Source organism: Onychostruthus taczanowskii, unplaced genomic scaffold (genome assembly GCF_017590055.1).
Source record: "Onychostruthus taczanowskii isolate IOZ18803 unplaced genomic scaffold, ASM1759005v1 scaffold27, whole genome shotgun sequence".
Lineage (NCBI taxonomy): Eukaryota > Metazoa > Chordata > Aves > Passeriformes > Passeridae > Onychostruthus > Onychostruthus taczanowskii.
Genome location: NW_024500017.1, coordinates 5,659,119 through 5,681,926, shown reverse-complemented (window position 1 = coordinate 5,681,926; position 22,808 = coordinate 5,659,119). Strand labels below are relative to the sequence as shown.

The 22,808-nt window shown below is 38.6% G+C and overlaps 1 protein-coding gene across 2 annotated transcripts in view; it reads left to right on the top strand.

Moving 5' to 3' along the window:
* The window catches only part of TMEM65 (transmembrane protein 65), a 28,460-nt gene extending 6,983 nt beyond the window's left edge, over window positions 1-21,477 (top strand). The window contains exons 2-8 of one of the 2 annotated variants that reach the window (XM_041407530.1): window positions 451-531; window positions 14,033-14,077; window positions 16,127-16,194; window positions 16,952-17,006; window positions 18,177-18,219; window positions 18,867-18,972; window positions 20,575-21,477. In XM_041407530.1, the coding sequence (XP_041263464.1) occupies window positions 451-531; window positions 14,033-14,077; window positions 16,127-16,194; window positions 16,952-17,006; window positions 18,177-18,219; window positions 18,867-18,972; window positions 20,575-20,667 (491 nt within the window). In that variant the 3' untranslated portion in view covers window positions 20,668-21,477. The remainder of the gene's footprint in view (window positions 1-450; window positions 532-14,032; window positions 14,078-16,126; window positions 16,195-16,951; window positions 17,007-18,176; window positions 18,220-18,866; window positions 18,973-20,574) is intronic. The other variant, XM_041407531.1, reaches the window with a different exon arrangement.
* Window positions 21,478-22,808: the final 1,331 nt, after the last annotated feature.

Genomic DNA, 22,808 nt, shown 5'->3' with positions numbered 1-22,808 from the left:
AAATCCCTTCAAACCCAGACTGTTAGGTAATTTAGGGGCTGAAGTTTAATGTCATAAACAAGAAAATTGGCGCATGGTCGCTCATGGTAAAACTATTCTGAAACTGCTCTCTGAAAATGTCAGCTCTGTCTACCTTTTAACCACCTGCAGCAAGGTAATGTTTTCTGAAGTTCATGATTTTGCTGTTGTGGTCTGGTTTGCTTCCATATTCTGAAATTTTACTTGCTCACATAACTTAAAGCAGGTTCTAGTCTGCTTAAATGCAGAAACTTTGTCTTATTTTTTTAAGAGAAATCCCTACAAATAATCAAGTGGAATTGATGTAAAACCCACAGAAATCCAGTCTTAATATTTATAAAGGATCTTTTCTTCCTGGTGGATGCTCCGGTATTGATTGGAAGATTTTAAATAATGACTGATTGCTGTTTTGCTTTTGAAAACTTGTTGTAGCTGTAAGGTATCCTAAACCACTGGTAACACTCGAGAAGCCAGCAGAGGAGGTAGAGTCACCAGAGACGACCAGTGCATTTGGTACAGTAGAAAAAACCCAAATGGAAAAGTGTGTTTGCTGACATGTGCATTGCATAAGGCCAGCAGGCTGCTGGTTTGACAGACTTCCTGCATGCTTCTTTTGATGCATTTGGCATGTATTGTTGCAAGAAATAAAAGTACACAGTTTTTGTTCATGTTCATATAGAGCCTGCAGTCTCAAGAATTTCAGCAATCCCCATCTTCAGGTACTTATGCTTAACTTGACCAAGGTGTTTCAAGCACAGGTCTTTTGGAAACTGCTGTGCTATACTAGTTTCCAGTTAATACTTGACCAGAGCTTTCAGATGATGAAACAACTTAATTTTTTTGAAACAGCTCAGTATCAGCTACCTTATGTTTTCTTGGAAAGTGATGTGCATTAAATTACAAGGTCCAGATATAATGCAGGAATGATACTATTATTAAAAAAAATTATTTAATTAGCTGCCTTTGCTCTTTCCTGCTAAAGGTAAAATAAGATTGCTTCAATAAAAATAAAAGATTGCTCCAATTAAAATTTGTTTTGTCTTTTGCATGTGTTTAAGGATGTGATGAATACAAAATAGGTGTCATGCACAAATATCTTTTGTATTACAAATCAGAAAAAAATATCTGATTCTTAAGCCATTGTTCTTCAGCTGTGTCTTTTGTAAAATAATACATTTTAGAGCTAAAAGGAAAATCTGTTTCCCAATAACTCTCTTGTCCAGTACAAAAGCTGCTTTTGATTCAGGGCTTTTTACAGAAGATCACTTGAAATGCAACTTTTACTTAGAGTGCAACTTAAACCCTTGAGAGTGATAGATTCAAAACATTTAGATCTCCCTGCAACAGGCACGAATGCAGTAGATCATGTTTATTCTCTGAACACAGAGGTTCCAGTGTGTAACCTCAATTAAAAGAAAAGGAAATCTGCCAGTTTATCTAAGAAAGAAATTATTTAAAGCTGACTCATTCAACTGAAAACTCGTAGCTTTAGTCAGCCTCATTTATTATTTAATCAATGCAAATATGAAGCTACAGAGGCATCTGTTATCTCCAGAAAAAAATCTTTTCTAAAAACAACAAGTAAATGGAAAAATAAATATATCATGCAAGCAGAGTACTTAAAGAAGCTGTCTTGGGTCCTTGTGATGTTGTGGAGATTTTTTTTTTATGAAAATGGCTCATTTTGGGGAAAGTTGGACGTGAATACATGAGCTGCCTTGTGCCTCCCTTCTACTTTATCCTTAAATTAGCACGGTGATATTTCAAATATTCTGAAAGCATGCCTTTTTGTTTCTGTTTTGTTGCTGTGTGTGAGAGCTTCATTTAACAGTGAATGAACATGGAGTTTTTGGGACGTGACTAACTCATGCCTGAAACACATGCTTCCTCTGAAACATGGGGAGTGTTTTAAGGCAAAGCCCACAAAATACTTTTTTCAATCCACCAGAGTGCATGTTTCATTCAAAACTGTGGAGTATAAAACCATAGGTGTTTTTTTCCGGTGTTCATTTACTAGGGTTCTTAGATATTTATATGCTAATTGTTAATAAAATACCCTCCCTAGCAGCCATAATGCATAGTGATACTTGCTGTACTTTTCTCCTGCATCAGTTGCCAGTTTCATTTTGTATGTGATGGGCTCATAATATTCATTCATTTTTGGGTATCTTTTGAGGGTTTATTACATTTTATTTAGACTGAGATATTTTTGGCAAATATTAACTGATCATTTTTTAAAATCACATTATTTTCTCTAGATAATAGAAAGGGGAAACAGAAACATATTTAAGACTCTGTATTTTGAGATGGATCATATTCTGTATTAACTCTCCTATTGGCTTAAAGCAGCCATAAGAAGGTGATTTGTTTTATTATCTCCTACTGCTTGTGTGTAGGGATAAAACCTTTCCTTAATGCTGCTAAAATAGTTCATGGCTGTTAGGCATTTCAGAATTAAAACATGCCTTACTGTTTGGCAGTGATCCTGGTGAAAGGCTCCTGCATGACCTGGGGGAAGGACACAGCTTTGAAAAATCTTTCTAATTTAAGGAAAAATGGGAGACAAAAAGGTTTCTACAGTGAGACCAACTTCGACTGAGAGGAACCAGATACAGTGTCCAGAGTGGCCTGACCTTAGGTTCCCAAAGCTCACTTCTTGGACACAGTCTGGGACCTGTTGTCTGGGCTTCCCAAAACATTCTGGTAATGCTGGGGGAGGGTTAGGAGACAGTCCCTGGTATGTGATTCTTGTCCATGCCATGGACAGAGGTCTGTGCTTTGGGTTGTGCTGTCATATGCCAACTTGTACTGCCACAAAGCTCAGGTCCAAGTCCTTACTGGAAGCCAACAATTGCTGCACTTTGACCTGATACATTTTTCTTTTAGGCATTATCAGTTTCTGGTTATTGTACTGTTACAGTAACTTTTAAAATTATTTGCACTTGATAGCATTTGACTTTGTGCAGTGATCTATCTCTTAGTGCTGGCTGGTTTGCTGTAACTTATCTTACACTAGGGGTGTGAATCATCAGTCTCCAGGAGGATATTATCTCATCTTTCATAACAATCTGAATTGGTAGCAACTGTGGTTTTTTGCTTTATTTAATTTAGTGGAAGACTGGAGAAAAATGTGCATGGAACAAACCAATTTCTTTAGCCAGCTGCCCTTTCAAATACCATCAGTTTGTATTTTCAGATTACAGATAACCTCTTGATCCAGTTGTTTCCAGTTCTGGCTACAGCCTGATTTTCACAAAGTGCAAGTAAAGCTTTGATGTTACAAACAGAAGATTAACTGTTTTGCTCATGAGTGAGATTTAACAATTTCCAGCTAGATTTCCAGCCATCTTGTCTAATAAAGATTTTTGCCATAAAGAAGAGATGGGAGAACAGCTTGAAATCCACTACTCCTTCCACAATTTCATTATATATTGATATTATTTTATGGAGTAAAGTAAATCAAGTAAATAGGTAGCTGCAAAAGTGACAGTGCTATTATAAATAATCAGCCTGGTGACCTTTTCCTCTTGCAAATATTAACAGACTTCTGATTCAGTGTCCTTTTCCTTGAACAGAAGAAATGTACCAATGTGCAGTTGAGTTCTGATAAATCACAAATGTCCCAGGCTGAAAAAGACTGTCCTTATTGGGAATTATATGTGACCTTTTATAAGTTTTTTACTTGTTTATTGGATCTGGTTTACCAAAACAAACAAAAAAAAAGTGTTTGGATTTGTAAAGTTTTCACTGTTGGATTACATCTCAGGGTTGAGTGCTAGGAACCTGTTGTATTGTATCTACCTCTTTTCCATTCTTACATCAGTTTTTGCTGTTGCACATTAATATGGCTGAGTTTTACTGTTATTTGTGTCTGATCCTGTGTTAAAAGTTCAGTTAAAAAAAGCTCACTTTAATTACTTTTTCCCAGCCGTAGAGGAAAAGCATTCTCCTGGGTTTCCTGCAGTGGGTAAGAGCAGGCCTGGATGAGCTGTGGATGAGGTGATGTGTAGTAGATGTGACTTGGCCATATGGGTGTGGATTTACTGCTGGTTTCACCTTCACCTGAGGTGTTGTAAAGAGTGTTCTGTTCTTCCCCTGTCCCAAAAACCTCTGGGTATGAAAGTCTGAATTCTGCTTCCCATCCTAGCACTGCTGGTCTGCTCTGGGCCTGACTAAGAACAAGTGCCAGAATAAAGAAGTCCCAAATACATGATCAGGAGGGAATTTAGAAACAGGAGGAAAGGTATCAAATCACCTTTTGCAGTAACAACATGACTTCAGATCACTTCAGGGTGCAGTTTTGTATTTGACCTAAGGTTCTGCCTTTCCGTTTTCTCATGGGAAGGGCCAGGAGGGTTCTTGTGCCTCAGGCAGGAGTCTGTTCTGGGATCTGTGTCACTAACAGCACATGGTGACTTGCACTAGTAAGCAATATTGGTTTCATCTCTCAGATTATCTTTGCAATTTTGGCAACTACTTGAAATTATGTTTTTTACCTCAGCATTTGTCTTGTGCCTAGGAAGGGATCTGCCTCTCCTCTTCCTTCCTCTGGCTCTTTATTCAGGATTATTCATCATGGTCTGAGTGGCTGCCCCCCACATCACACAGTACTTCAGCTCTGCAAAAAGCAATCTCAGCCTGAATCCATCCCCTTCTTTGCTGCTGGAAAAGGGGCTGTGTAAACATTGCACAGATTTTGGAGAAGCAGAGGGAGAAGAGAATGAGGGAGGGAAGGATGCTGGAGGCACACTCTGATCAGTCTCCATTGCACACCATGAAAAACTACAGGGGTACATATTTCATTAAGATCTCCAGTAAATAGTGTCATTGCAGTGTGTCACTGATGTGGACAGTGCCACAGCATACTTTCCATTGCCATGGGGAGAAGTGTTAAATACATTAGATTCCATATTTCCTCTTTTGTGGAAAACAAAACAGGCTTCTGTATGCAGAAAACTCTGAGCTGAGGATTTGTGTTCGTACTTCACTAATTCTCAAGCTGATTAGCAGAATGGAGGTGAGGGGTGTAATTTCAGCACTCACAGGATTCTGCTGCCTGCTTACAGTGAAGCTGTGACAAAAGAGCAGGTTAGAAAAACCCTGTCAGTGGAAAAGGGGAAATGCATAAAGATGAAAAACAAAAACTGTCCTAAGTAGCAGAACCACGTCTTTCATAAACTGACACTGGGTACTTTCTGGGAAGATTAAGAAGCATTGGGTTTAAATAGATGGACCAGATGTGCAGCTGTTCATAGAGCAGAGGTCCTTGAAGCAGCTTTAGAGGCAGTGTGCACAGCTGGCACTTGCAGGGGTGTGACGGGAACTGAAGCTTGCGTTGGCTCTGCAGCTGGAAGCTGCAGGAAAGCACTGGTGATTGAATCCTCCTGAGAGAGGCCTCCTGCTTGCCAGAGGCTGGAGAAACACTGACCAGGAGAAGGTTGTTCCTTTTTTTGTTTTGCAGACAAAAAGCAATCGGTTGAAAGAATAAAAAGTTAGCTTAGTCAGAACTGTTCACTTTTAGGAAGAGTAGAGCACAGTAGCCCTTGTCTTCTTTTTCTGTATGACTTTATTTACAAAACCAGCAATCTTAATATTTCAGACAATTTTTGTGAACAGTGTGAGTTTTTTTATTAGAACTTAAAATTCACATGCAGAATAAATTATTACATAATGCAGCTGCATCATAATACATAATAACAACCTCGTAGATATTTCATATTCTCATAGCATAAAAGCTAAAAGAAAATATTTCAAGGTGAAGTTCATATGGAGTAATTTTATCTGGTTTTATATTATAATCATTCCTTCAGCTGTTTGCCAGAGGAAGCCATCATTGCAGTTTGAATTTGACTATGCAGGGAGTCAGATAGGGGTGTCAGACTAGTTTCACAAATGAGGCTCTGCTGAGTTACATGGGGAAGGGAAGGGGGTATCAAAGTGATGAATCTACTGTACTACCTCTACTGCAGGTGAAGAGTTAAGAATAGCTTCATTGCTACCGTATTCTATATTCATTAGGCATTTATATAGAGAGGCACAAATTACTTGAGTGTAATTTATGGCTGGAACTTAAATTGTCAGTGGTTTCTTATGGTGTTCCTTTTGCTGACAGGAATTAATAGATTCTTACGGACTTGAAGGCGGCTCATACTTCTGTCTTTAATGTCCCAATGCAATGAAAAATTAGGAGGAATGTCATTACACTTAGTATGGGTCTGTAACAAAATGTTTGACAATCATTCAGTCTCTCTTATTTTGGGTTGCTTTATTAAGTCTGAGACAGATGAAAAGCAATAAACTCTACATGCATTTAAAGTTATTTCAGACAGAAGCTTATTTCTGCAGTTGTAGTTTCTTCCAAGGTCGTCCTCAGGCAGGGAATGGAACTTTCTGCTTACAAGAGGGCTGGTGCTTAGTGGTATGTGATTTAATAGCAGTTTGTCTTCAGGTCTCTGTAAAGATTGTAGTCGAGTTTTCTCAAAGGAAAAGAATAATCCCACCAAACATATTTAACGAGCCAGCTCCCCCCTCTCCCTGCCTGGTGCTGCTGCAGCTGCCTGCAGGTGGTGGTGGCTGTGGGAAGGGTTGTTGCTGTCTGAGTGCGGGTCCTGCTGGTGCCAGGGGCTGTGGGAGCACAGCTGTGGCTGAGGCACAAGCCCCTTGTGTCATTACACTCTCTCAGTTTTGTGCCAGGACAGCAGAGGAGGCAGTGCCTGGTTCCCCTGCGTTCTGCACAGGCTGTTGTCAGTGAGCTCTCCTCTGAGGGGTTCTGCTGCTGGCTGCAGGTACCAGACCTGGCCTTGAAAGCCAAAGCTGCTCGCTGTTCTTAAAACCATTCTCCCACTGGCTTTCTTTCCTGGGGAAAGAAGTATAGTTTTGTGCAGGATGGGAAAGGGCATAAGGGAGAGGAGGGGCAGGAACAAACAAGCTTGTCTCTCACCAGCTTTTCAGATTTCTTGTTAAAGCAGGGCCTGGGGGGAACATAAATGAATAAAGGATATTGTACATATATAGCTCCCTAGATATTTCATGAGCTCTCACGTTTAGACATCAGTGTTGCCTAACATAACCCTATTTAAAGGTGATGAAAGTTCTGTAGTAGATCAGATCTCTCATTATACACAGAGTGCTGATAATTTTTTGTTAGCAAATCTTCTGTGGTGTCCCATAGAATTGCTTTGCTTGTCCTTTTACAGGAATGTATTGCACTCTGATAATGCACAGATACAATGGTCTTGTTTCCAGTTCAACACTGTTGCTGTGCTGCTGCTCTGCTCCACTGCAGAGCCATGAAATGATGGCTAGATCCCTCCCTTGAACCAGAGTGGCCCAAGAAAAAACTTTGCTGACAGAGAAATGCCAAAACCTCACCTTACTGAAACAGTTAAATGAATATATTTGGATGCCATTAATTCCACTCTGTCCTCTGAGAAGGACTCATCCAGTCTTTTTTCAGATCTAGTGGAGAGGTTGTTAATAATCCTAGGCAAAGATTCATTCATCCAGAATGCTGTGCCACTGGGAGATGTCTGTCCTCTGGCTCCCAAGAACTCCTCAAGCTTTGAAATGGAGAGGATGAGGAGGGAAGGCAGAGCCAACCTCCTCTTGGTAGGATGAATTTTTGGTTTTTTGAGGCAGAGAATTTTAACCCTGAAGATGGTTCTTTCCAGTCAGGGAATTGCTATAGCAAGTTTGTTTCTTGGCAGCTCTCAAGAACCTTCTTATTTTTTTTCATTAAATAATAATATAACCATTTACTTCTGGAACACAGATCTCATTATTGTTCCTGTTTGCTCTCCTATCAGTTTTACTACATTGCTGGCACTTTTATGCAAACACTTCAGCTGTTTTTCTGACATTTTCTATTTCTCTCTGAAGGAGACAGCTCAAACTCTCTATTTCTATCCTTATGCTGCATCTCTGTTACAAGCTGCAAGTCCTTTCTGTGTTGTCATAATTTTAGCTGATTTTTTTAACCCCCTTGAATCCCAAGGCAAGCATCTTAAGTCTTTTTTTTTTTTTTTTCAGCTGTGGTTTGAGACCTTTTTTAAGCAAACCACTGCAAATACTATTTTGGCATGAACCTGCTTGAGTGGAAATGCTGACCTTTGCATTTATAAGGCATTGATGGAGATGGGGATTAGGTGAAGGATAAAACCCTCTCAATGATGAGGACAGTGATTTGAGCCTCTGGATACCTGTTTGCATTTTATCCTTTCTCCTATATTTCCAGTTGGGGTTTCCACCTCAGGTCTCTCTGTATTGTCAAGCATCTTTAAAAGGATATGAATGCTGTGCCACATTTTTGGAAGGGATAATAGGATAAGTGTATTGTATACTCACTACAGGGGATCACAGGAGTGAACTAAGCCTGAAGTCGCTAATGGGGTTTGTTCTGAAGGGAATTGATTGGCCAGGGAGCACACTGCATTCCTGCAAAGCTTGTTAAGCTCTTTGTTCAGTAGATGTAGCAAAGGTTTCAAATAAAGGTGATAATCTCCTGCAACTTCAAGGTTTTTCAGGGAGGGTGATGCAACATGATCACTATGTAATTCTCTACAATGTTACAGGGAATATTAAAAACCCACTATCCTATTTGTATTTATGCAGAATATTTGTTTGGACATAGTTATCTTCTCCAGAGTAGTAGGGAAATTTTCTATTACCTCTTCTGTCTATTTGTACCAGAGCTTTGCCCAGCTTTCCCTCTGCTGGGCATGTGACTGAAGGGCTGACAGCCAGGTTTATATTTAGCGCTGCACAAGTCAGCCTCCTTTCATGCCTTAATTGCTGTAGTAACAGGAAACCACTTGTGAGTTATAACAAATGATGCAGAATTTTTCTTTACTGTCAACTCAGGAATTGTTATTTCCTCATGTGGAGTACTAAGGGAACCCAACTGAAGATCAATGGGACAAGATTTTTCAATTTTGCAGTTTTGGTGAAAACATTGAGGAGGAGCAGGGGAAGAAAAAAGGATGATGAGGAGGTGCCTTATGATCTTATTCCATGAATGAACTCATACATCAGAGTCAGAAATTGCTTTTGAAGATCCACCTCTGAACAAAGCAATAACACATCTCATTTTTAGGCTCCAATCCAGAATTTTGGTTGTGTAGATCCTCTCATGAACTCATGTGCAAAGGAGTGCCTCTTATTAGTTAACACAATAATTGTTATGATTTCTTGCTCTGTGTAAGTAATGTTTTTGCTGTTTCAGTGATGTGTATCTGAATGATTAGCTGAAATGGTCTGGATGGGCTTTGTGGAAAAAACAAATTGATGAATTCAAGACAAAACCCTCTGTAACTTCCAAATTAGATGCCTTTGGAGCCTAAAATGATGTTATAATAGATCTAGATTATTAATATTTATTATATTCCTCTTCTTGATACTCATTGTTTAATAATTAATTTAAACAATTCAGTCACTATTTAAAAATCTATAAAACACTGCTCATATTTTTGTCTCAGATATGGCAATACCCAACAGAAGCAAGTATTTTCCTAGGGTAGCTCTGGCAGTAGTACCTGCATTCAGTGTTAGTGTTTCCTGCCCCTGGGTGACAGTAACAGCTTCAGCTATAAAATTTTATAATGGTGTTAGCTGCAATTAAACTAAAACATAATACATGTCTTTAGGCTTGCAAGTTCTCTTGTATGCCAGTTCTTAAAAAATTGATAATTCAGAAACTGGTGATGACAACTTGCTGGGTTTTGGTTGGGTTGGTTTTTTTTTTTTTTTTTTTTTTTTTTTTTTTGGTTTTTTTTTTTTTAATAAATGCACTCCCATTACCCATTAGCCAGTTGTGGTTAGCTTGTCAGCTAAGAATAATAATTCTAAAACTAAATTGCAAGTACTTGACTACAATTGGCAGAGTGGCTTTACCTTGCTGGGTTTGGACCAAGTTTTGGATGATGGTATTGTTTATGGTGATGGTTTTATATTTCACTCCTTCACCCCTGTGCTCCCCCCGCCAGGTTCTAACTGTTTTTTAAAATAGAGAAAAAGATAGTAATAGAAATAAAAAAATAATATAGCAGTAGTAGTATAAATCAAAAAATATCAAGAACAGATTTAAGAAGCAGTAAATGTTTTTCTGCTTCCTAGACTTTGCTAATTCAGGGCTCATGACATGTATTGCACTTGAACCTTGGTTTGTAACCTCATATATGGTAATGAATGTCAGAAAATAGCAATTCCTCATTCCACCATTTCATTTTATTCCTTCTGCAATAAGATGAATTCTCTGAGTGCTGTGACTCAGGATGAGCTGGTGAATGGCCATTATGAAATGCAATTCTGGAGTACTTTAGAGTTGTTTTCCTTTTCCTCCAGACATTTAAACTCTGAATTGTTTGATTCTGACTGAATTTTGTTTTCCCTCTGGGAAAATAAACAAAGGACACATTTCCTTTGCTGTACTCTCTGAGTATTTTTATTCTTGTTTATTGCTGAGTCTTGAAAATTCAAATAGTCAGAACAACTTCCTATGAATAAATACCCTATACTGAAATACTTTTTGCTATCTAGAGTTTTAAAAAAATTTTAAAGAATTTTTTTGGCTCTCAGTGCTTTCATGGCTTGCAGAGTTTTAAAGTATGTTATGCTTTAAAACGGTGATATTGGAAGTGATTCTGTAAAAAGGTTTTTGGCTCTCATGCCACAGTGGTTGGGGGTTTTTTCTGCTTTAATTTTTTTTCCTTCCCCATGTCCCAGCTTTAGACCAAACTTTGGCCTCTGCAAGTAGAGCTGAGCTGGAGCAGCCTTTGCTGCAGCAGGCAGTGCTCTGTACCTGGCAGAGGCAGAGCATCAGTTCTGAGGGAAGTTGCCTTTGTGCTTTAAAGCTTTGTTTTGGTTCTCCAGAGGGTTCAGCTTTTCCCTTGAGCCTGGTCCTGCAGGTACCTGTGGCAAGGTCCTGAGCCCCCTGGTCTGACTCGGCCCTGCTCTGTGCTGGGGGATGAGATGCTCTCTCAGGCTCTGTCCTGCCTCAGGCAGAGAGGGAGCTGCCCTGTCCAGACCACGTGCAGGCTCACCAGCACCAGTTACTGAACTTCATCTGGCACACTTCTCCTATCCCTGTCTCATTAATATGTGAAATCACAGATTTTTTTCAGAGATTATTTTTTATCTTGTTGATGAGGGAAGCTGTAATCCAGGCATGCTTCCACACGAGTTTACAAGACTCCCTTTTATAAGATAAAGTTCTTGATGTGCAGTAGGAAGATGCCATTAGTGGCATGAGCTCCCTGTGGCTGATCAGAAGCAGTCTGGTCTCCAGAGCATGGTGCCACCATGCTGTCCCCAGTGACCTCTCTTGCAACTTCTGCCCTAATAATGTTGAAGGACTGCTTGATAAAATGCCTACTTAGCAGGAATCCCATGCTACTGAAACAGATTGTGTTAATGATTAAGTAATTTTTGACATAAATAAAAGGGTAGGAGATCTTTAATTTTTGTTTATATTTGATCCCCTGGTATTTCCCTCTATCTTGCACTAGCTTGTCTTTCCTCTAACCTGAAAGTAGTGTCCCCAGCCTCCCTTATTTTAGAAACATCCCAAGGTAGTCCTTCATGCATGTTCAGAAGGAGGAGCTGATGTTCTTTTTAGTTATTGTGACTTGGAAGTCCCATTATGCCTAGATGTAAGACATTTTTATTTCTTTGTCCTTCTACTAAACACCCTTAATTCTTCCTTTTGGTAGTAGGTTTCTGAAATCAGGTATTCACTGTTTTTTTTTTTTTAGCTTTTTTTAATAGCTGTCTAGCTAGACTGAGTAGAATGTAATTTTGTAGACTGACAGGTGCTATCAAATGCAGTTGTAGTTAAATCCAGAGAACTGATGTTCTAGAGCTTTGTAGTGTTTTGTGACAAGCTGAATAGTCTTTTGTATTCTGCATTGATACCCAAAATAGATTGAAATTATCTAATCTAACTGGCTGTCATAATCAGGGAAAACTGAAAAGATGTCTTCCTCAGAAGTAGAGTGTTTCCTGGAAATTTGTTTATGTTGTTACAGTTTCTTATCACAAAATCCTTTATATGGAGACATAGATTTAGAAACTAGATGGGCACTGCAGCAGGGGTGGTTTCAGTGGCAGTGTCACAGGAAGCCCAGGAACCACAGTGTGGGGTTTTCCATCAGAGCAGAAAGCCATGGAGGGCAGCACTCTGAAGTCCTGTGCTTTTGTTCGGCTTGGGGTTTTTATTCTCTCCCTGACATTCAGCAGGACGGAGCAAATGAGTTTAGGGAGGCCTCATCAGGAATGTCACAGTGTTGACTTAGGTTGCCTGGCCACCCTCAGGGCGTCTGGAGCTTTTGGAACCAGTGGCCTCAGCTAATAATCTCTTTGCTTCAAGGTGGCTCCGATTTTCCCCAGTGTTGTGGAAATTGTTTCTGAGGAAAGCTGCCCAAAGGGCAGCACTGGTGTATATAGGCAGTTCTTTCTTTGGCTGTCCTGCTGTAAAAGATTTGCTTAACCTGTGAGAACAGAAGGAGACCATATGAAAGTGGGTCCCGTCCCCAGTCCCATTCACCCTGAACACAAGCTGAAAATTTTGGTCTGATGTTTTCTTGCCATTGATACTTGAGACCTCAGAAGATTGGCTGTCACAGAGGGCCCCTCTGTTTACCATGTTCTTGTTCCAGCCTGAGCTTTGAATCTGTGGATTCCTTGGCATTTTATAGTGGAGAGCAAAATAATCTTTATTTCTGTAGTATTTGGGTATACTTGTCCCATTTTCATGGTGAGTACATCTGGTATTTGTAGAGCTTAGGTAGTGTCTATATTGGGCAGAGGTAGGAAGCCTCTCTTCAGTAACTGCTAGAGCTTGAAAGTGTTTAAGTCCTTCAATTAGTGAAATTATTTTGGAAGTCAGTGTCCTGGTTGGCTAAATACTGGTATTATGATCTAATATTTTTTCCTCAAAGGTACTTCAAGTGAATATTTCTGTTTCTTCCTTGAAATTAGCTGTGAATATATGAATGACTTGGATGCAAGAATACTCACTCTAGTCTGCAGTGCTGAGACATAGGCTCAGATCAATCACACTCTGTGTTTGCAGCACTGTCTTTCCATGTACTTGTCTGCCCAGGTAAAATTTGAATACTTGAGTGTTGTAGGTTCCACGTTTTACCATTTTTAACCTTTGTCTGTAGAAGTTGCCTCAGCAGAAGTATGGAAGCAACTTGTTATAATCTCAGGGCTCACAATATTGGAAAATACTTGGGGAATGATTTTTTCCTGTTTTAAAAAAGGAAGTCTTATGCTCAATATCTACATTAAAAAATGCACAAGAGAAACCTAAAAGAATAGCTAGGTTTTTTTCCCTTGCTGCTGTTAAACGAGTAACTTGCTGCTGTGTTCTGCACAGCATCTCTGATCACAACTGCATTGGTTTCCTGTAGAGAAAGTACTCTGTCAGGTTCAGGAGTGGTGTCCTGGTCCTTGCAAACTCTCACTGATTTGTGTCCAGGATACCTGAAACATGCACTAAATGACCAAACTTAATCTGCTGTTACCAAAATCAGTAGCCTCTATTTTTCTTTTATTCTTACATTGCTGTGAAAAATACCTTTTGTGAGAATATAAATGGTAGTACTTGTTTTGCAGACTCTCTGGGGGAAAGAGGGTTGTCTGCTGCATGTTTAGAGAACCTCTAAAAAATAACATACAATCGTCTATAGAAGATTTGATTTTTCTAATTTTGGTGTGGTTTTGTAATTTTCAAGTGAAGATGGCTGTTGGACTGCTTCTGAAGTATGCTGTTACTTTGCATAATCCCTTATGCTCGTGTAAGCTTGTAATATTCTAAGACATTTTGGCTTTTAATATAATGTTATCTTTTGTACAAATAATAAAAATGTAGGTGTGAAGTATTTTTCTTTCCCATTTGAAAGCTGTTAAATAACATAACTGCTTTTTTGCCTGCTAGAACTTCTGTAAAGATCTGATAATAAACTGAATCTGTGATGAAGGGGCTAACTTTCTCATTTCATTTTGACTTCTCTAGAGAAGTTGGAGGTTGCACCACCATCTCCAGGACAACTGAGACATGGTAAAAGAAGAATGCTTGTTGAATGTGGTTCAGTATTTGTGCAGTCTCTCTTTGAATTGGCTTCATCTTTGTTCCACAAGTGCTGGTCTGTCCTCATCCCTGTTGTATGGAGTAAGAGACAACCAAAGCAAGCACCAACACTCACCCTGCCGTCTTTGTTTCATAACACCTCGGCTGGAGAAAGAACAACACTTAGTGAAAGTAGGACAGAAAGCCCAAATGAGAGCACACTGTTCAAAGCCAGTAGCAAACACTGTTTTTCTAAGCCAAGCAGTGCTGGTGCTGCAGTGCCTTGTGGAGGTTTTGTGTTTTAAAAAGACTGAGAAGTGGTATAAAATTGCAGAGAAATTGGAAACAGATTGTGCATTTATAATACCATGATTCAAATTCTGATTTCGTTTCCAAATTAGTATATTTTTGTGGTTTTATATTCTGCAGTGAGCAAATTTATTTAGGCAAACATTTTCCTTTTCTAATTATCTACATTTTTTCTAATTTGTTCCCCTCCCTTTGTCCCTGGGAATCTGTTTGCTCCATGATTTCCAAAATTCTGTGCATTTCAACAAGAATTTGAGATCCCAGTTTAGCTCCAGTACACACATGTTGAAAATACTGGGCATATCTGTGCGCTTGTTTTGTTGTTTATGTTTTGGTGGGTTTGTCCTGTGATAATTTAAAAATAATTGGAACGTTTCTTAGGTTTTGTGCTGTAGTCTTTTACCTGTGCAATTTAGAAAATAGGTGTATTCTCACAAAATAGTTACAGATGACCATTCATCTTCTAGTACCTAAGCATGAAAGATCTTGAATGTGGCTTTGGTTTTTTTGTGTCATGGATTCATACTGTCTGTAGAAAGGAAGCCTAAAAGGTACTGGATACCAGTTTCTTTTCACATGACTGAGATTCATGCACTCTTCTTTCGTCCCTCTTCCTAGGTTTGCATCTCTTTAAGTTTATAAAATCTAGGCATTATAGTCCAATGTAAAGTGAAACAAAACCCCTGAACTCCAACAAAATCCAAATTGAATGCTGCGTTTTAAATGTTAAAAAAAATATGAAAAATTTAAACTTTCAGCTGTATTGTTGTCATGTAGTCTGTTCTCATGCTGTATTTAGTCTTATGAAGTGAGAACCTTGAAACTCAGCTGGAAACAATGCTGTGCAAATTCAATCCCACCCCCATAAAAAGCTTACAAGCTAAACCTGAGAGAGAAAATGAAGCAGGACAAAAAGGAATGATACAGTAGCAGTGTGCTAATTCTTAGAAATTACTCAGACCAGCATGTTCCAAGCTTCTGCAACAGAAAATATTTTCAGAAAGGATTTAATGGGTTTCAGAAGTTAAAAAGAAGAAAATGTGTGAAACAAAAGGTGGAGCTTGGTTTCTTAAGCAGTGTATTAAAAAGCAGCTACAAGTTTAACTTGCACTGAAGATAGTGCACAAACAAAATCAAACACAATTCACAATTGAAATTGTGAGATAACTAACAGTATATGACACCCTAGTGAAACCCACCTTAGCATTTGCAGATTTGGCTGAAGGAGTTTTGACAAGAATTGTTTAGCTCCAGACAATGCTTTTAAAATATGAAATTTTAGGAATGTGTGAAGAAGATGGAGCTCTTGAACCGAAACAGCAAGGGACTTGCAGAGAAAGGTGCTTTATTTCAAGAAGTCTGGTGAGATAGTTTGGTGATCTTCAGTGATACTGCAACATCACTGTAAGGTCTGCAATTGGTACCAGAGTTCGTGTAGTTTTAAGTATTTCTCTTATGCACTAGTAGGAATAAGTGGCTTCCACCTGAAATTGTAAAAATATTTGCCAAGTAAGTTGTTTAGCTGGTTCTTCTCAAGCCATTAGTAACATTTCTGTGTAGCAAAGGGTTTTACCACACCTGCCTGCAACAAAAAGGTGACCAGTAGGAAAGGAATTTTGTGTATTTTGCCTTTGTTTCTCTTTAAACCAATATTAGACGTTTCAGTTGTTCCTGTGCACTAGTGAACTCTCTTATAAATATTTATTTTTCTTTGTTACTTATTTCTTTTAGTGTTCTTCCACAATGCATTACCTTTTGTAGGGTTTGGATTTTTGGATAACGCAATTATGATTGCTGCGGTAAGTTCACTGTTTAATTCCTTGAACAGTTCTGTAAGATTCACATTTTTCAAGGGAACAGAATAGAATGGCCTGTGAGGTCTAGTCTAGAAAGTCCCCCTGCTCAGGACCTTCTCAGGGTCTCTAGTCTAACTTCCTGCTCAAAACAGAGCCAGCTGTAAGATGAGACCAAGTTGTTCATGGTTTTATCCTGAGGGACTTGAGAAATCCAAGGGCAGCCTGTCTGACCAACTTGTTCCAATGCTCAGCTGTCCTCAGGATGGAAAATGATTTGCTGTATCCAACTGGAACATGTCCTGTTTTAGTTCATGCACATTGTCTCTCATCTTTCGACCATGTACTGGTGTTTCATAATGTAGACCATGTGGTTTTGTTTCTTCAGCTTGAAAACATCAGGAGCTGTGATACTGTGTTTTATTTGTTTGCTTGGTATTTGTAGAAGTTTTTGTTCAGAGCTCTACATTCAGCTAAGAATTGCAGTGGGGAAGATGCTATAGGGATAGGGGTTGCAGGTTTGTCTCCCAGCTGCCTGAGAGAGTACATATGAAATATTAGAAGACTTTCAGAAGTAGGCCCTTGCCTTCGGGGGAATATATGCCAGGAAGATAAGATCTCTGTGATCTAATAGAAGAAATGTCCATTTATCCTTTCAGTTTTAACGTAGACAAGCAATAAACAATACTTTTGTCAGTTGTATCAATATAATTTATTTTAACTCCAAATCCCTCAAATAATGAGAAAACTGTTTATTTTTCAGGGAACCCAGATAGAATTGTCAATTGGCGTTGTCTTAGGAATTTCAACTATGGCAGGCAAGTATTAAAATTGCAGCACATTTAGATTAATATGGCACATTCCTATATTTTAAGCTGAAAGTAGCATGCAGGGCTGGAAATGGCTCTTCCTGAGTCTTGCAGCTGCCTTTCCTAATAAAGAAACAACCTCTGGGTGAAGTTAGGACATATTCCATTTGTAGAAATGGAATTTCAGTTCAAATAGCTTTTGAAGTGTTTGTTGTTGATTTCAACCTAATATTTCAAATCCTGGGTCGGTTGGGAAAGTGTATTTGAATTTCTGTAATGGAACTGCTCTAAATTCCCCAGGGCCCAGTGTCAGTGCATGTGGATATATGTGTTTGTACGTTGCTGTTAGCTTGCAGTGCTAAGGGGAGATCAGTGTTGGTGTCTTTTTGCTGCACTTCTTGGTGGCTCCTCTGCCTTGGTGAGATACCACAGGAAGGCCAAGCAGCCATCCTGCCCTGCACTGGGCCAGGACTGATAAGCTCTGCTCAGCAGCTTTGGTGCCTCTGCAGTGTCAGAGGGTGCTCATGCATCCACCAGCTGCAGGTGCAGCATTGCTCAAAAGCACAGGGAGGGAGAGCTTAACTGAAAGTGTTACAGCAGAGCAAGTTAAAGATTTGGAAATTTGCAGGCCTTGGTTCAATGTGAGACAGTCACAGGGAAGCTTATCCTCGTAGGGTCTGCTGTGAAATCTTGTATTTTGTGTGTAACTTTGTTCACTTGTGTATAGTATTTCTTCTTAAATTGACACAGTTCATGGATATATTGACATGTTTATCAAAGCTGCATACCTGAGCCACAGCTCCTTCTATTTCCAGTGCTCCTGTGCCTCTTCAGGCACTGGAAGGCCTTGCTTGGTGTCCAGCATTAGCTTCATGGAGCTGACAATCATGCACAGCTGTTCCTAACTCTGATCAAAAGTTATGTTTATTTCCAGGTGTTAGTGTTGTCTTTTTGTATTTGTCAAGTTTTCTTCATGTAAATTGAGAAAAATAGTTGCACCTTTTATTAATTCTAATCTGCTGCTGTTATTGTAATCAGGTCAGAAGAAAAACACTAAAATATAAGGAACTTAGGTCTAGTCTTTATATAAATTGAGAGTATGTGAAGGTCACTGGAGGGTGGGAGCTGGTTGATTTTGTTTGTAGCTAAAATAATACCTTTTTCTCTTCCTCCCTCCAGCTGCAGCTTTGGGAAACCTTGTTTCAGATTTAGCTGGACTGGGGTATGTATGAACTTGTGTTAAGAATATTAAGTGCATTCATTGAGATGCAAAGTGGAAAAATAATTTTTTTGTAATGTAATATAGCTCTGCCTAATATACCTTCTCAGGTTGTTATCCCCAGATCTGAAGAGATTTCTTTCTCCTCAGCTAAAAAAATATCTCTGCAATGTCTTCAGTCCTATGCGTACCTATTTCTGATAAAAACAGATACAGCTTATTTTAGTTTTTACAGGAAGTTCCTGCATAACTGCTGAAAGTAAAGCTGTTTGTTATGCCTGTTTTTCCCACTTTCCCTCTGTTTTGTTTTCTGCAAATTACAAGGCTTGCCACTAACTAGTCTCTGTGTGACCTTTCCTCCAGTAAAGGTTACTTAAAAAGCTCTGCAAAAATGCATTAACATTCACACCAGTTGTGTTGTACTGCATAAGGTTTTTTAGAAATATTGTATCTTAAATCAGTGAAGTAATTAAATTACATTGCAAAATGTGACCTTTAGAAGTTTGAACTCTGTCCCATAGTTTTCTCTCAATCACTTTATTGGTATGCTGAAGGAAAAGCTCTTGTTTTTAAATTCAAGTATTTCAAAACCCTCACTAGAATATACTGTGAGATTCAAAATAATTTGTTCTTGTTTTCTTGTTCTTCAGTCTTGCAGGTTATGTGGAAGCTTTGGCTTCCCGACTGGGTCTGTCAATCCCTGACCTGACACCCAAACAAGCTGACATGTGGCAGACCCGTCTCAGTGCACACTTGGTGAGTATCCTGTGGGCAGCACTGCTGGTGTGGAGCTTTCTGTGTTTAAACTAGCTGATAAATGCTTTTTGTCAGTTTTTCCATTTATTCCTTAATGACACCAACTTTGTGCATATTCCCCAGATGGTTTAATCTTAAGACCATGTCAGGGAAAATCAAGAGATTGGATTTTTTTGAGCTTGAGTGGTTTTTTTTTTTGTATACAGCAAGGCCCAAGTGACATGGATAGTGTCTGCAATGACTTTGTGTGTGCTGTGCAGATACCTGGGCTGAGCTCTGGCTGTGATGATAAGATAATTTACTTGGACGTTATGACCACTTAGTAGTTTACTCCTATACATTCTTTGTCAAGTGCTTGCTATTCATATACCTGTGCTGGTTTGTACTAATTTCTAATATTCTATAATTAGCTCAGATATGAAATCAGCTTTTCTCCAGTCAAACTTTTAGCATTTGAGTAGTATTCACTGCCTGTGTTTACAGTTACAGGACACTCACCTTGCAGGTGCATTTTCAGGGTGATTCCTTACTTAACATTTAAATATTTGAAGTGGTCCCACTTCAGCAGTCAGAGCAATGATTCAAGAAACAGATTATCAGCAACTGAGTAAAGAAACAGATACTTCACTTTGCCAGAATGAGCCTTCATTGGGAAAAATACTTTTGCAGATTTAAGGGAAAAAACATAGCACTTATTGAGGAAAAGTTATGGTAGAAAAAGTCAGGTTTTAGCAGTGATAGATCAAAGCACAGAGCAGTGAAGAGTTGGCATGTTGTCAGGGGACTGCCCCATAGTCAAAGAGTCTTCTCAGTGAAAGCTGAGCCTGTGGCAAAACCCTGTCATTGCACTCAGTTTGTGGATATTCCTTTTCTGTGAAAAGACTTCTGTGCACCTTTGCCTGTATGTAGCATTTTATCTTTTTTACCTGCTGTCTCAAGTTTTAAACACCATCCACCTACTGCTATTGATGTGGTTTGGATGCTGCTTGTCTTACTTTATTTCCTCTCCTCTTGACTTATACATTCAGTCAACTGAAATGTTTTCCAGTTTTTGTTGGTTTTGCCTTGTGCCTTTGAAAGCCATCATGTTTGCAAGGAGCCACTCATTCCTTTGATGATTTGCAGTACCAGATACAAGCAGATGCGTTTATAACTGCACCTAAAATGTGTGTAGGTGTTGTTTGGTGGTTTGTTGTTTTGGTTATTTTTTTTCCTTTTCTGTCTTCCTGGCCATTCTGCTAATCCTTTGAATGTCTGTTTCCTCCCTTACCACTTGTGCAGTTCTTTGTGATCATTTCCCTTCTTCTTCAGAATTGTCTTTTGTCATAGCAGACACTGTTTCTAACCTTGTCATATCTGTCTCTCTCTCATAGACTGTTTCTAGTCTGCATGCTAAAAAAAAATGTGAGTCCCGGCTGAAAACTAGAACACTTGTCATATCTGTCTCTCTCTCATAGACTGTTTCTAGTCTGCATGCTAAGAAAAATGTGATTCCCGGCTGAAAACTAGAACGAGGGTTGTGTGTCCCTGGTTGTGGTGATGCATGGGAAATGAGCAATAACTGATCAGTGAAAAACTTAATTTTTCCCCCTCTTTCTTTAGGGTAAAGCTATTGGAGTGACCATTGGCTGCATTTTAGGAATGTTTCCTTTGTTGTTCTTTGGCGAGGAGGAAGAAAAACTGGAAGAAAAATAATAATCTTTTTACAAGACATATACAAATGTAAACTACTGTACCTCAATTATTCAATTATGCTGTCAATATTTAGGAATTAACAGACAGTAAAAAAATGTATAGACTTGGGAACAAAACCTTCAGCATGTCATTTTATGGAAACACTAATTTATTGTGGCCTTGTTGTGTTCAGTACTTCTTTTTATAAGATATCATCTAACTTTTTATTTAATTGTAAATTTTTGAAGTGTTTTCACTTATGGCAAGATGTTTACCACTTTCCCCTTTGAACTTATTCTTTAATGGATTATTACTTCAATAATCCATCATGGATGACAGTATCACTCTTGAGTTGCATATTGGTTGCTTAACAGTTGTAATTGCATGACAGAAATATCACTGGTGTTCATCAGGTCCTTCAATGCAGATTATTCAGAAGATCAGTGATGAGTAATTTGAAGTCCCTCACTTTGCAAGGAGACTGGTCACCCCTCACCAGCCATCATTTTGCACTGCCTTAGATTAGATATTTCAGTGATCTTTGACAGTATAATCGTGGTTTTTTTCACAATTCTGACTTAAGTGTCTCTGAATTGTCTTCTGAGATGATCATGTTGATGCTTTGACAAGGTAAGTGTTTCCAGTGTAGGCTCTCTACCAAGTCCATTTTTAAAGTGGTGATTTAACACCTTCTGTACTTCCATATTCATGCCTCTTTTTTCCCTTTCTAAACAGTGTTTTGTGAATTGAGTTGAAATATGCTTAAATTTGTCTTCCTCTGTTTTGAGTGTGGTATTAAAGAATTCAGACCAACTGTTTCAAAACCACAAACAACTTTTTTAATTGTTCTGCTTAATATAAGGTGTGAATAGTTGATTGGGTAGATGAGGCCAGGGAACGGTTCAGGGTATGAATGAATGCTGGCATTGCAAGTTTGTTATGAGTGGTTCAGTTGAAATAATAAGTGTACCATCAGTCTGGATTAGAGGATCTGATTTGATGATACTACCTTTGTGTTTAAGATTAAGCCTTTGCTACTTTTTTTTTTTTTCCTGAGACAAGTAGTTAAAAAAAAAAAAAACAAAAAAAAAAAGGAAAAAGGCCCCAATTCCCCTTTTTTTTTTTTTTTTTCCTGAGACAAGTAGTTTTAAAAAAAACCAAAAAAACAAGCAACAAAAATAGGAGAATTGAGGCCTTTTTCCTTTTTTTTTTAGTTTTATTTTTGTAGTCTTACTTGGCGTATTATAGACCTGACAGTGCAGTATCATGTAACTGTGCTTTTTTTATATGGTTATGAATAAAATGATGACAACTATTGAATATTCATGATATTTCAGGACCTTACTTGCCAATAGCAAAATGCTAAACTGCTAATTGTCCCTTAGAGGAGAAGGTTTCTTACTTGTTTGAACACCTTTTGGAAAAGCCACTAAAAAGTGGCACATCCAAGGCACTTTGAAAGTTGTATTGCTGAAATTGCTAGCACTTCTGAAACCTAGAAAGAATTGTTAAAAAAAAATCAAGTCCCCTGATGATTTTTATTTGCTATAGGAAAAGTCTTATTGTAACGTGTGTGTTTTACAAAGCTCATTGCTTATCTCGTTATAAATCTGACTTCTCTGTTCTGATTTCTAGAAGCCCTTTAACAGCAATACTGAAACTGACTTTCATGAAGGTGACACTTGTATCTGTTTCTTAAAAAGCAGATGTTGAAAGCTTGGAGTGGGTAGTCCTAATAGTATGTGCTGCACTTTGCACATTAAACCAGGAAAATCTGGACCAATCTGTAAAACCAAATGAAAGCTCAGCCAAGCATCAAACACAAATGCAGAGGAGTTTCAACTTGTGTTTCAAAGGTGGAAGCTTTATTAAAATAAAATTAAATAAAAATCCAAATAACAACAACCCCCACAACTCTAACAGAAGAAAACCAAACACCAAACCAAAAAACCCCAACCCACAAAAACAATCCAGAAAGGCAATTATGCACTTTCACCAATAGACTGCTGCTGGTTTACAGTACTTCAGTGTTCAGAAGTTTTTTTACTCATCCACACATTTCTCTTGCCTTGAACTTTTAACTTTTCTGCCTCTGCATGCACTTTTTTTTTCTGTACAAAGCTGTATGCGTTTTCCACGTTTTTCTTAAACTGAAGTACAAG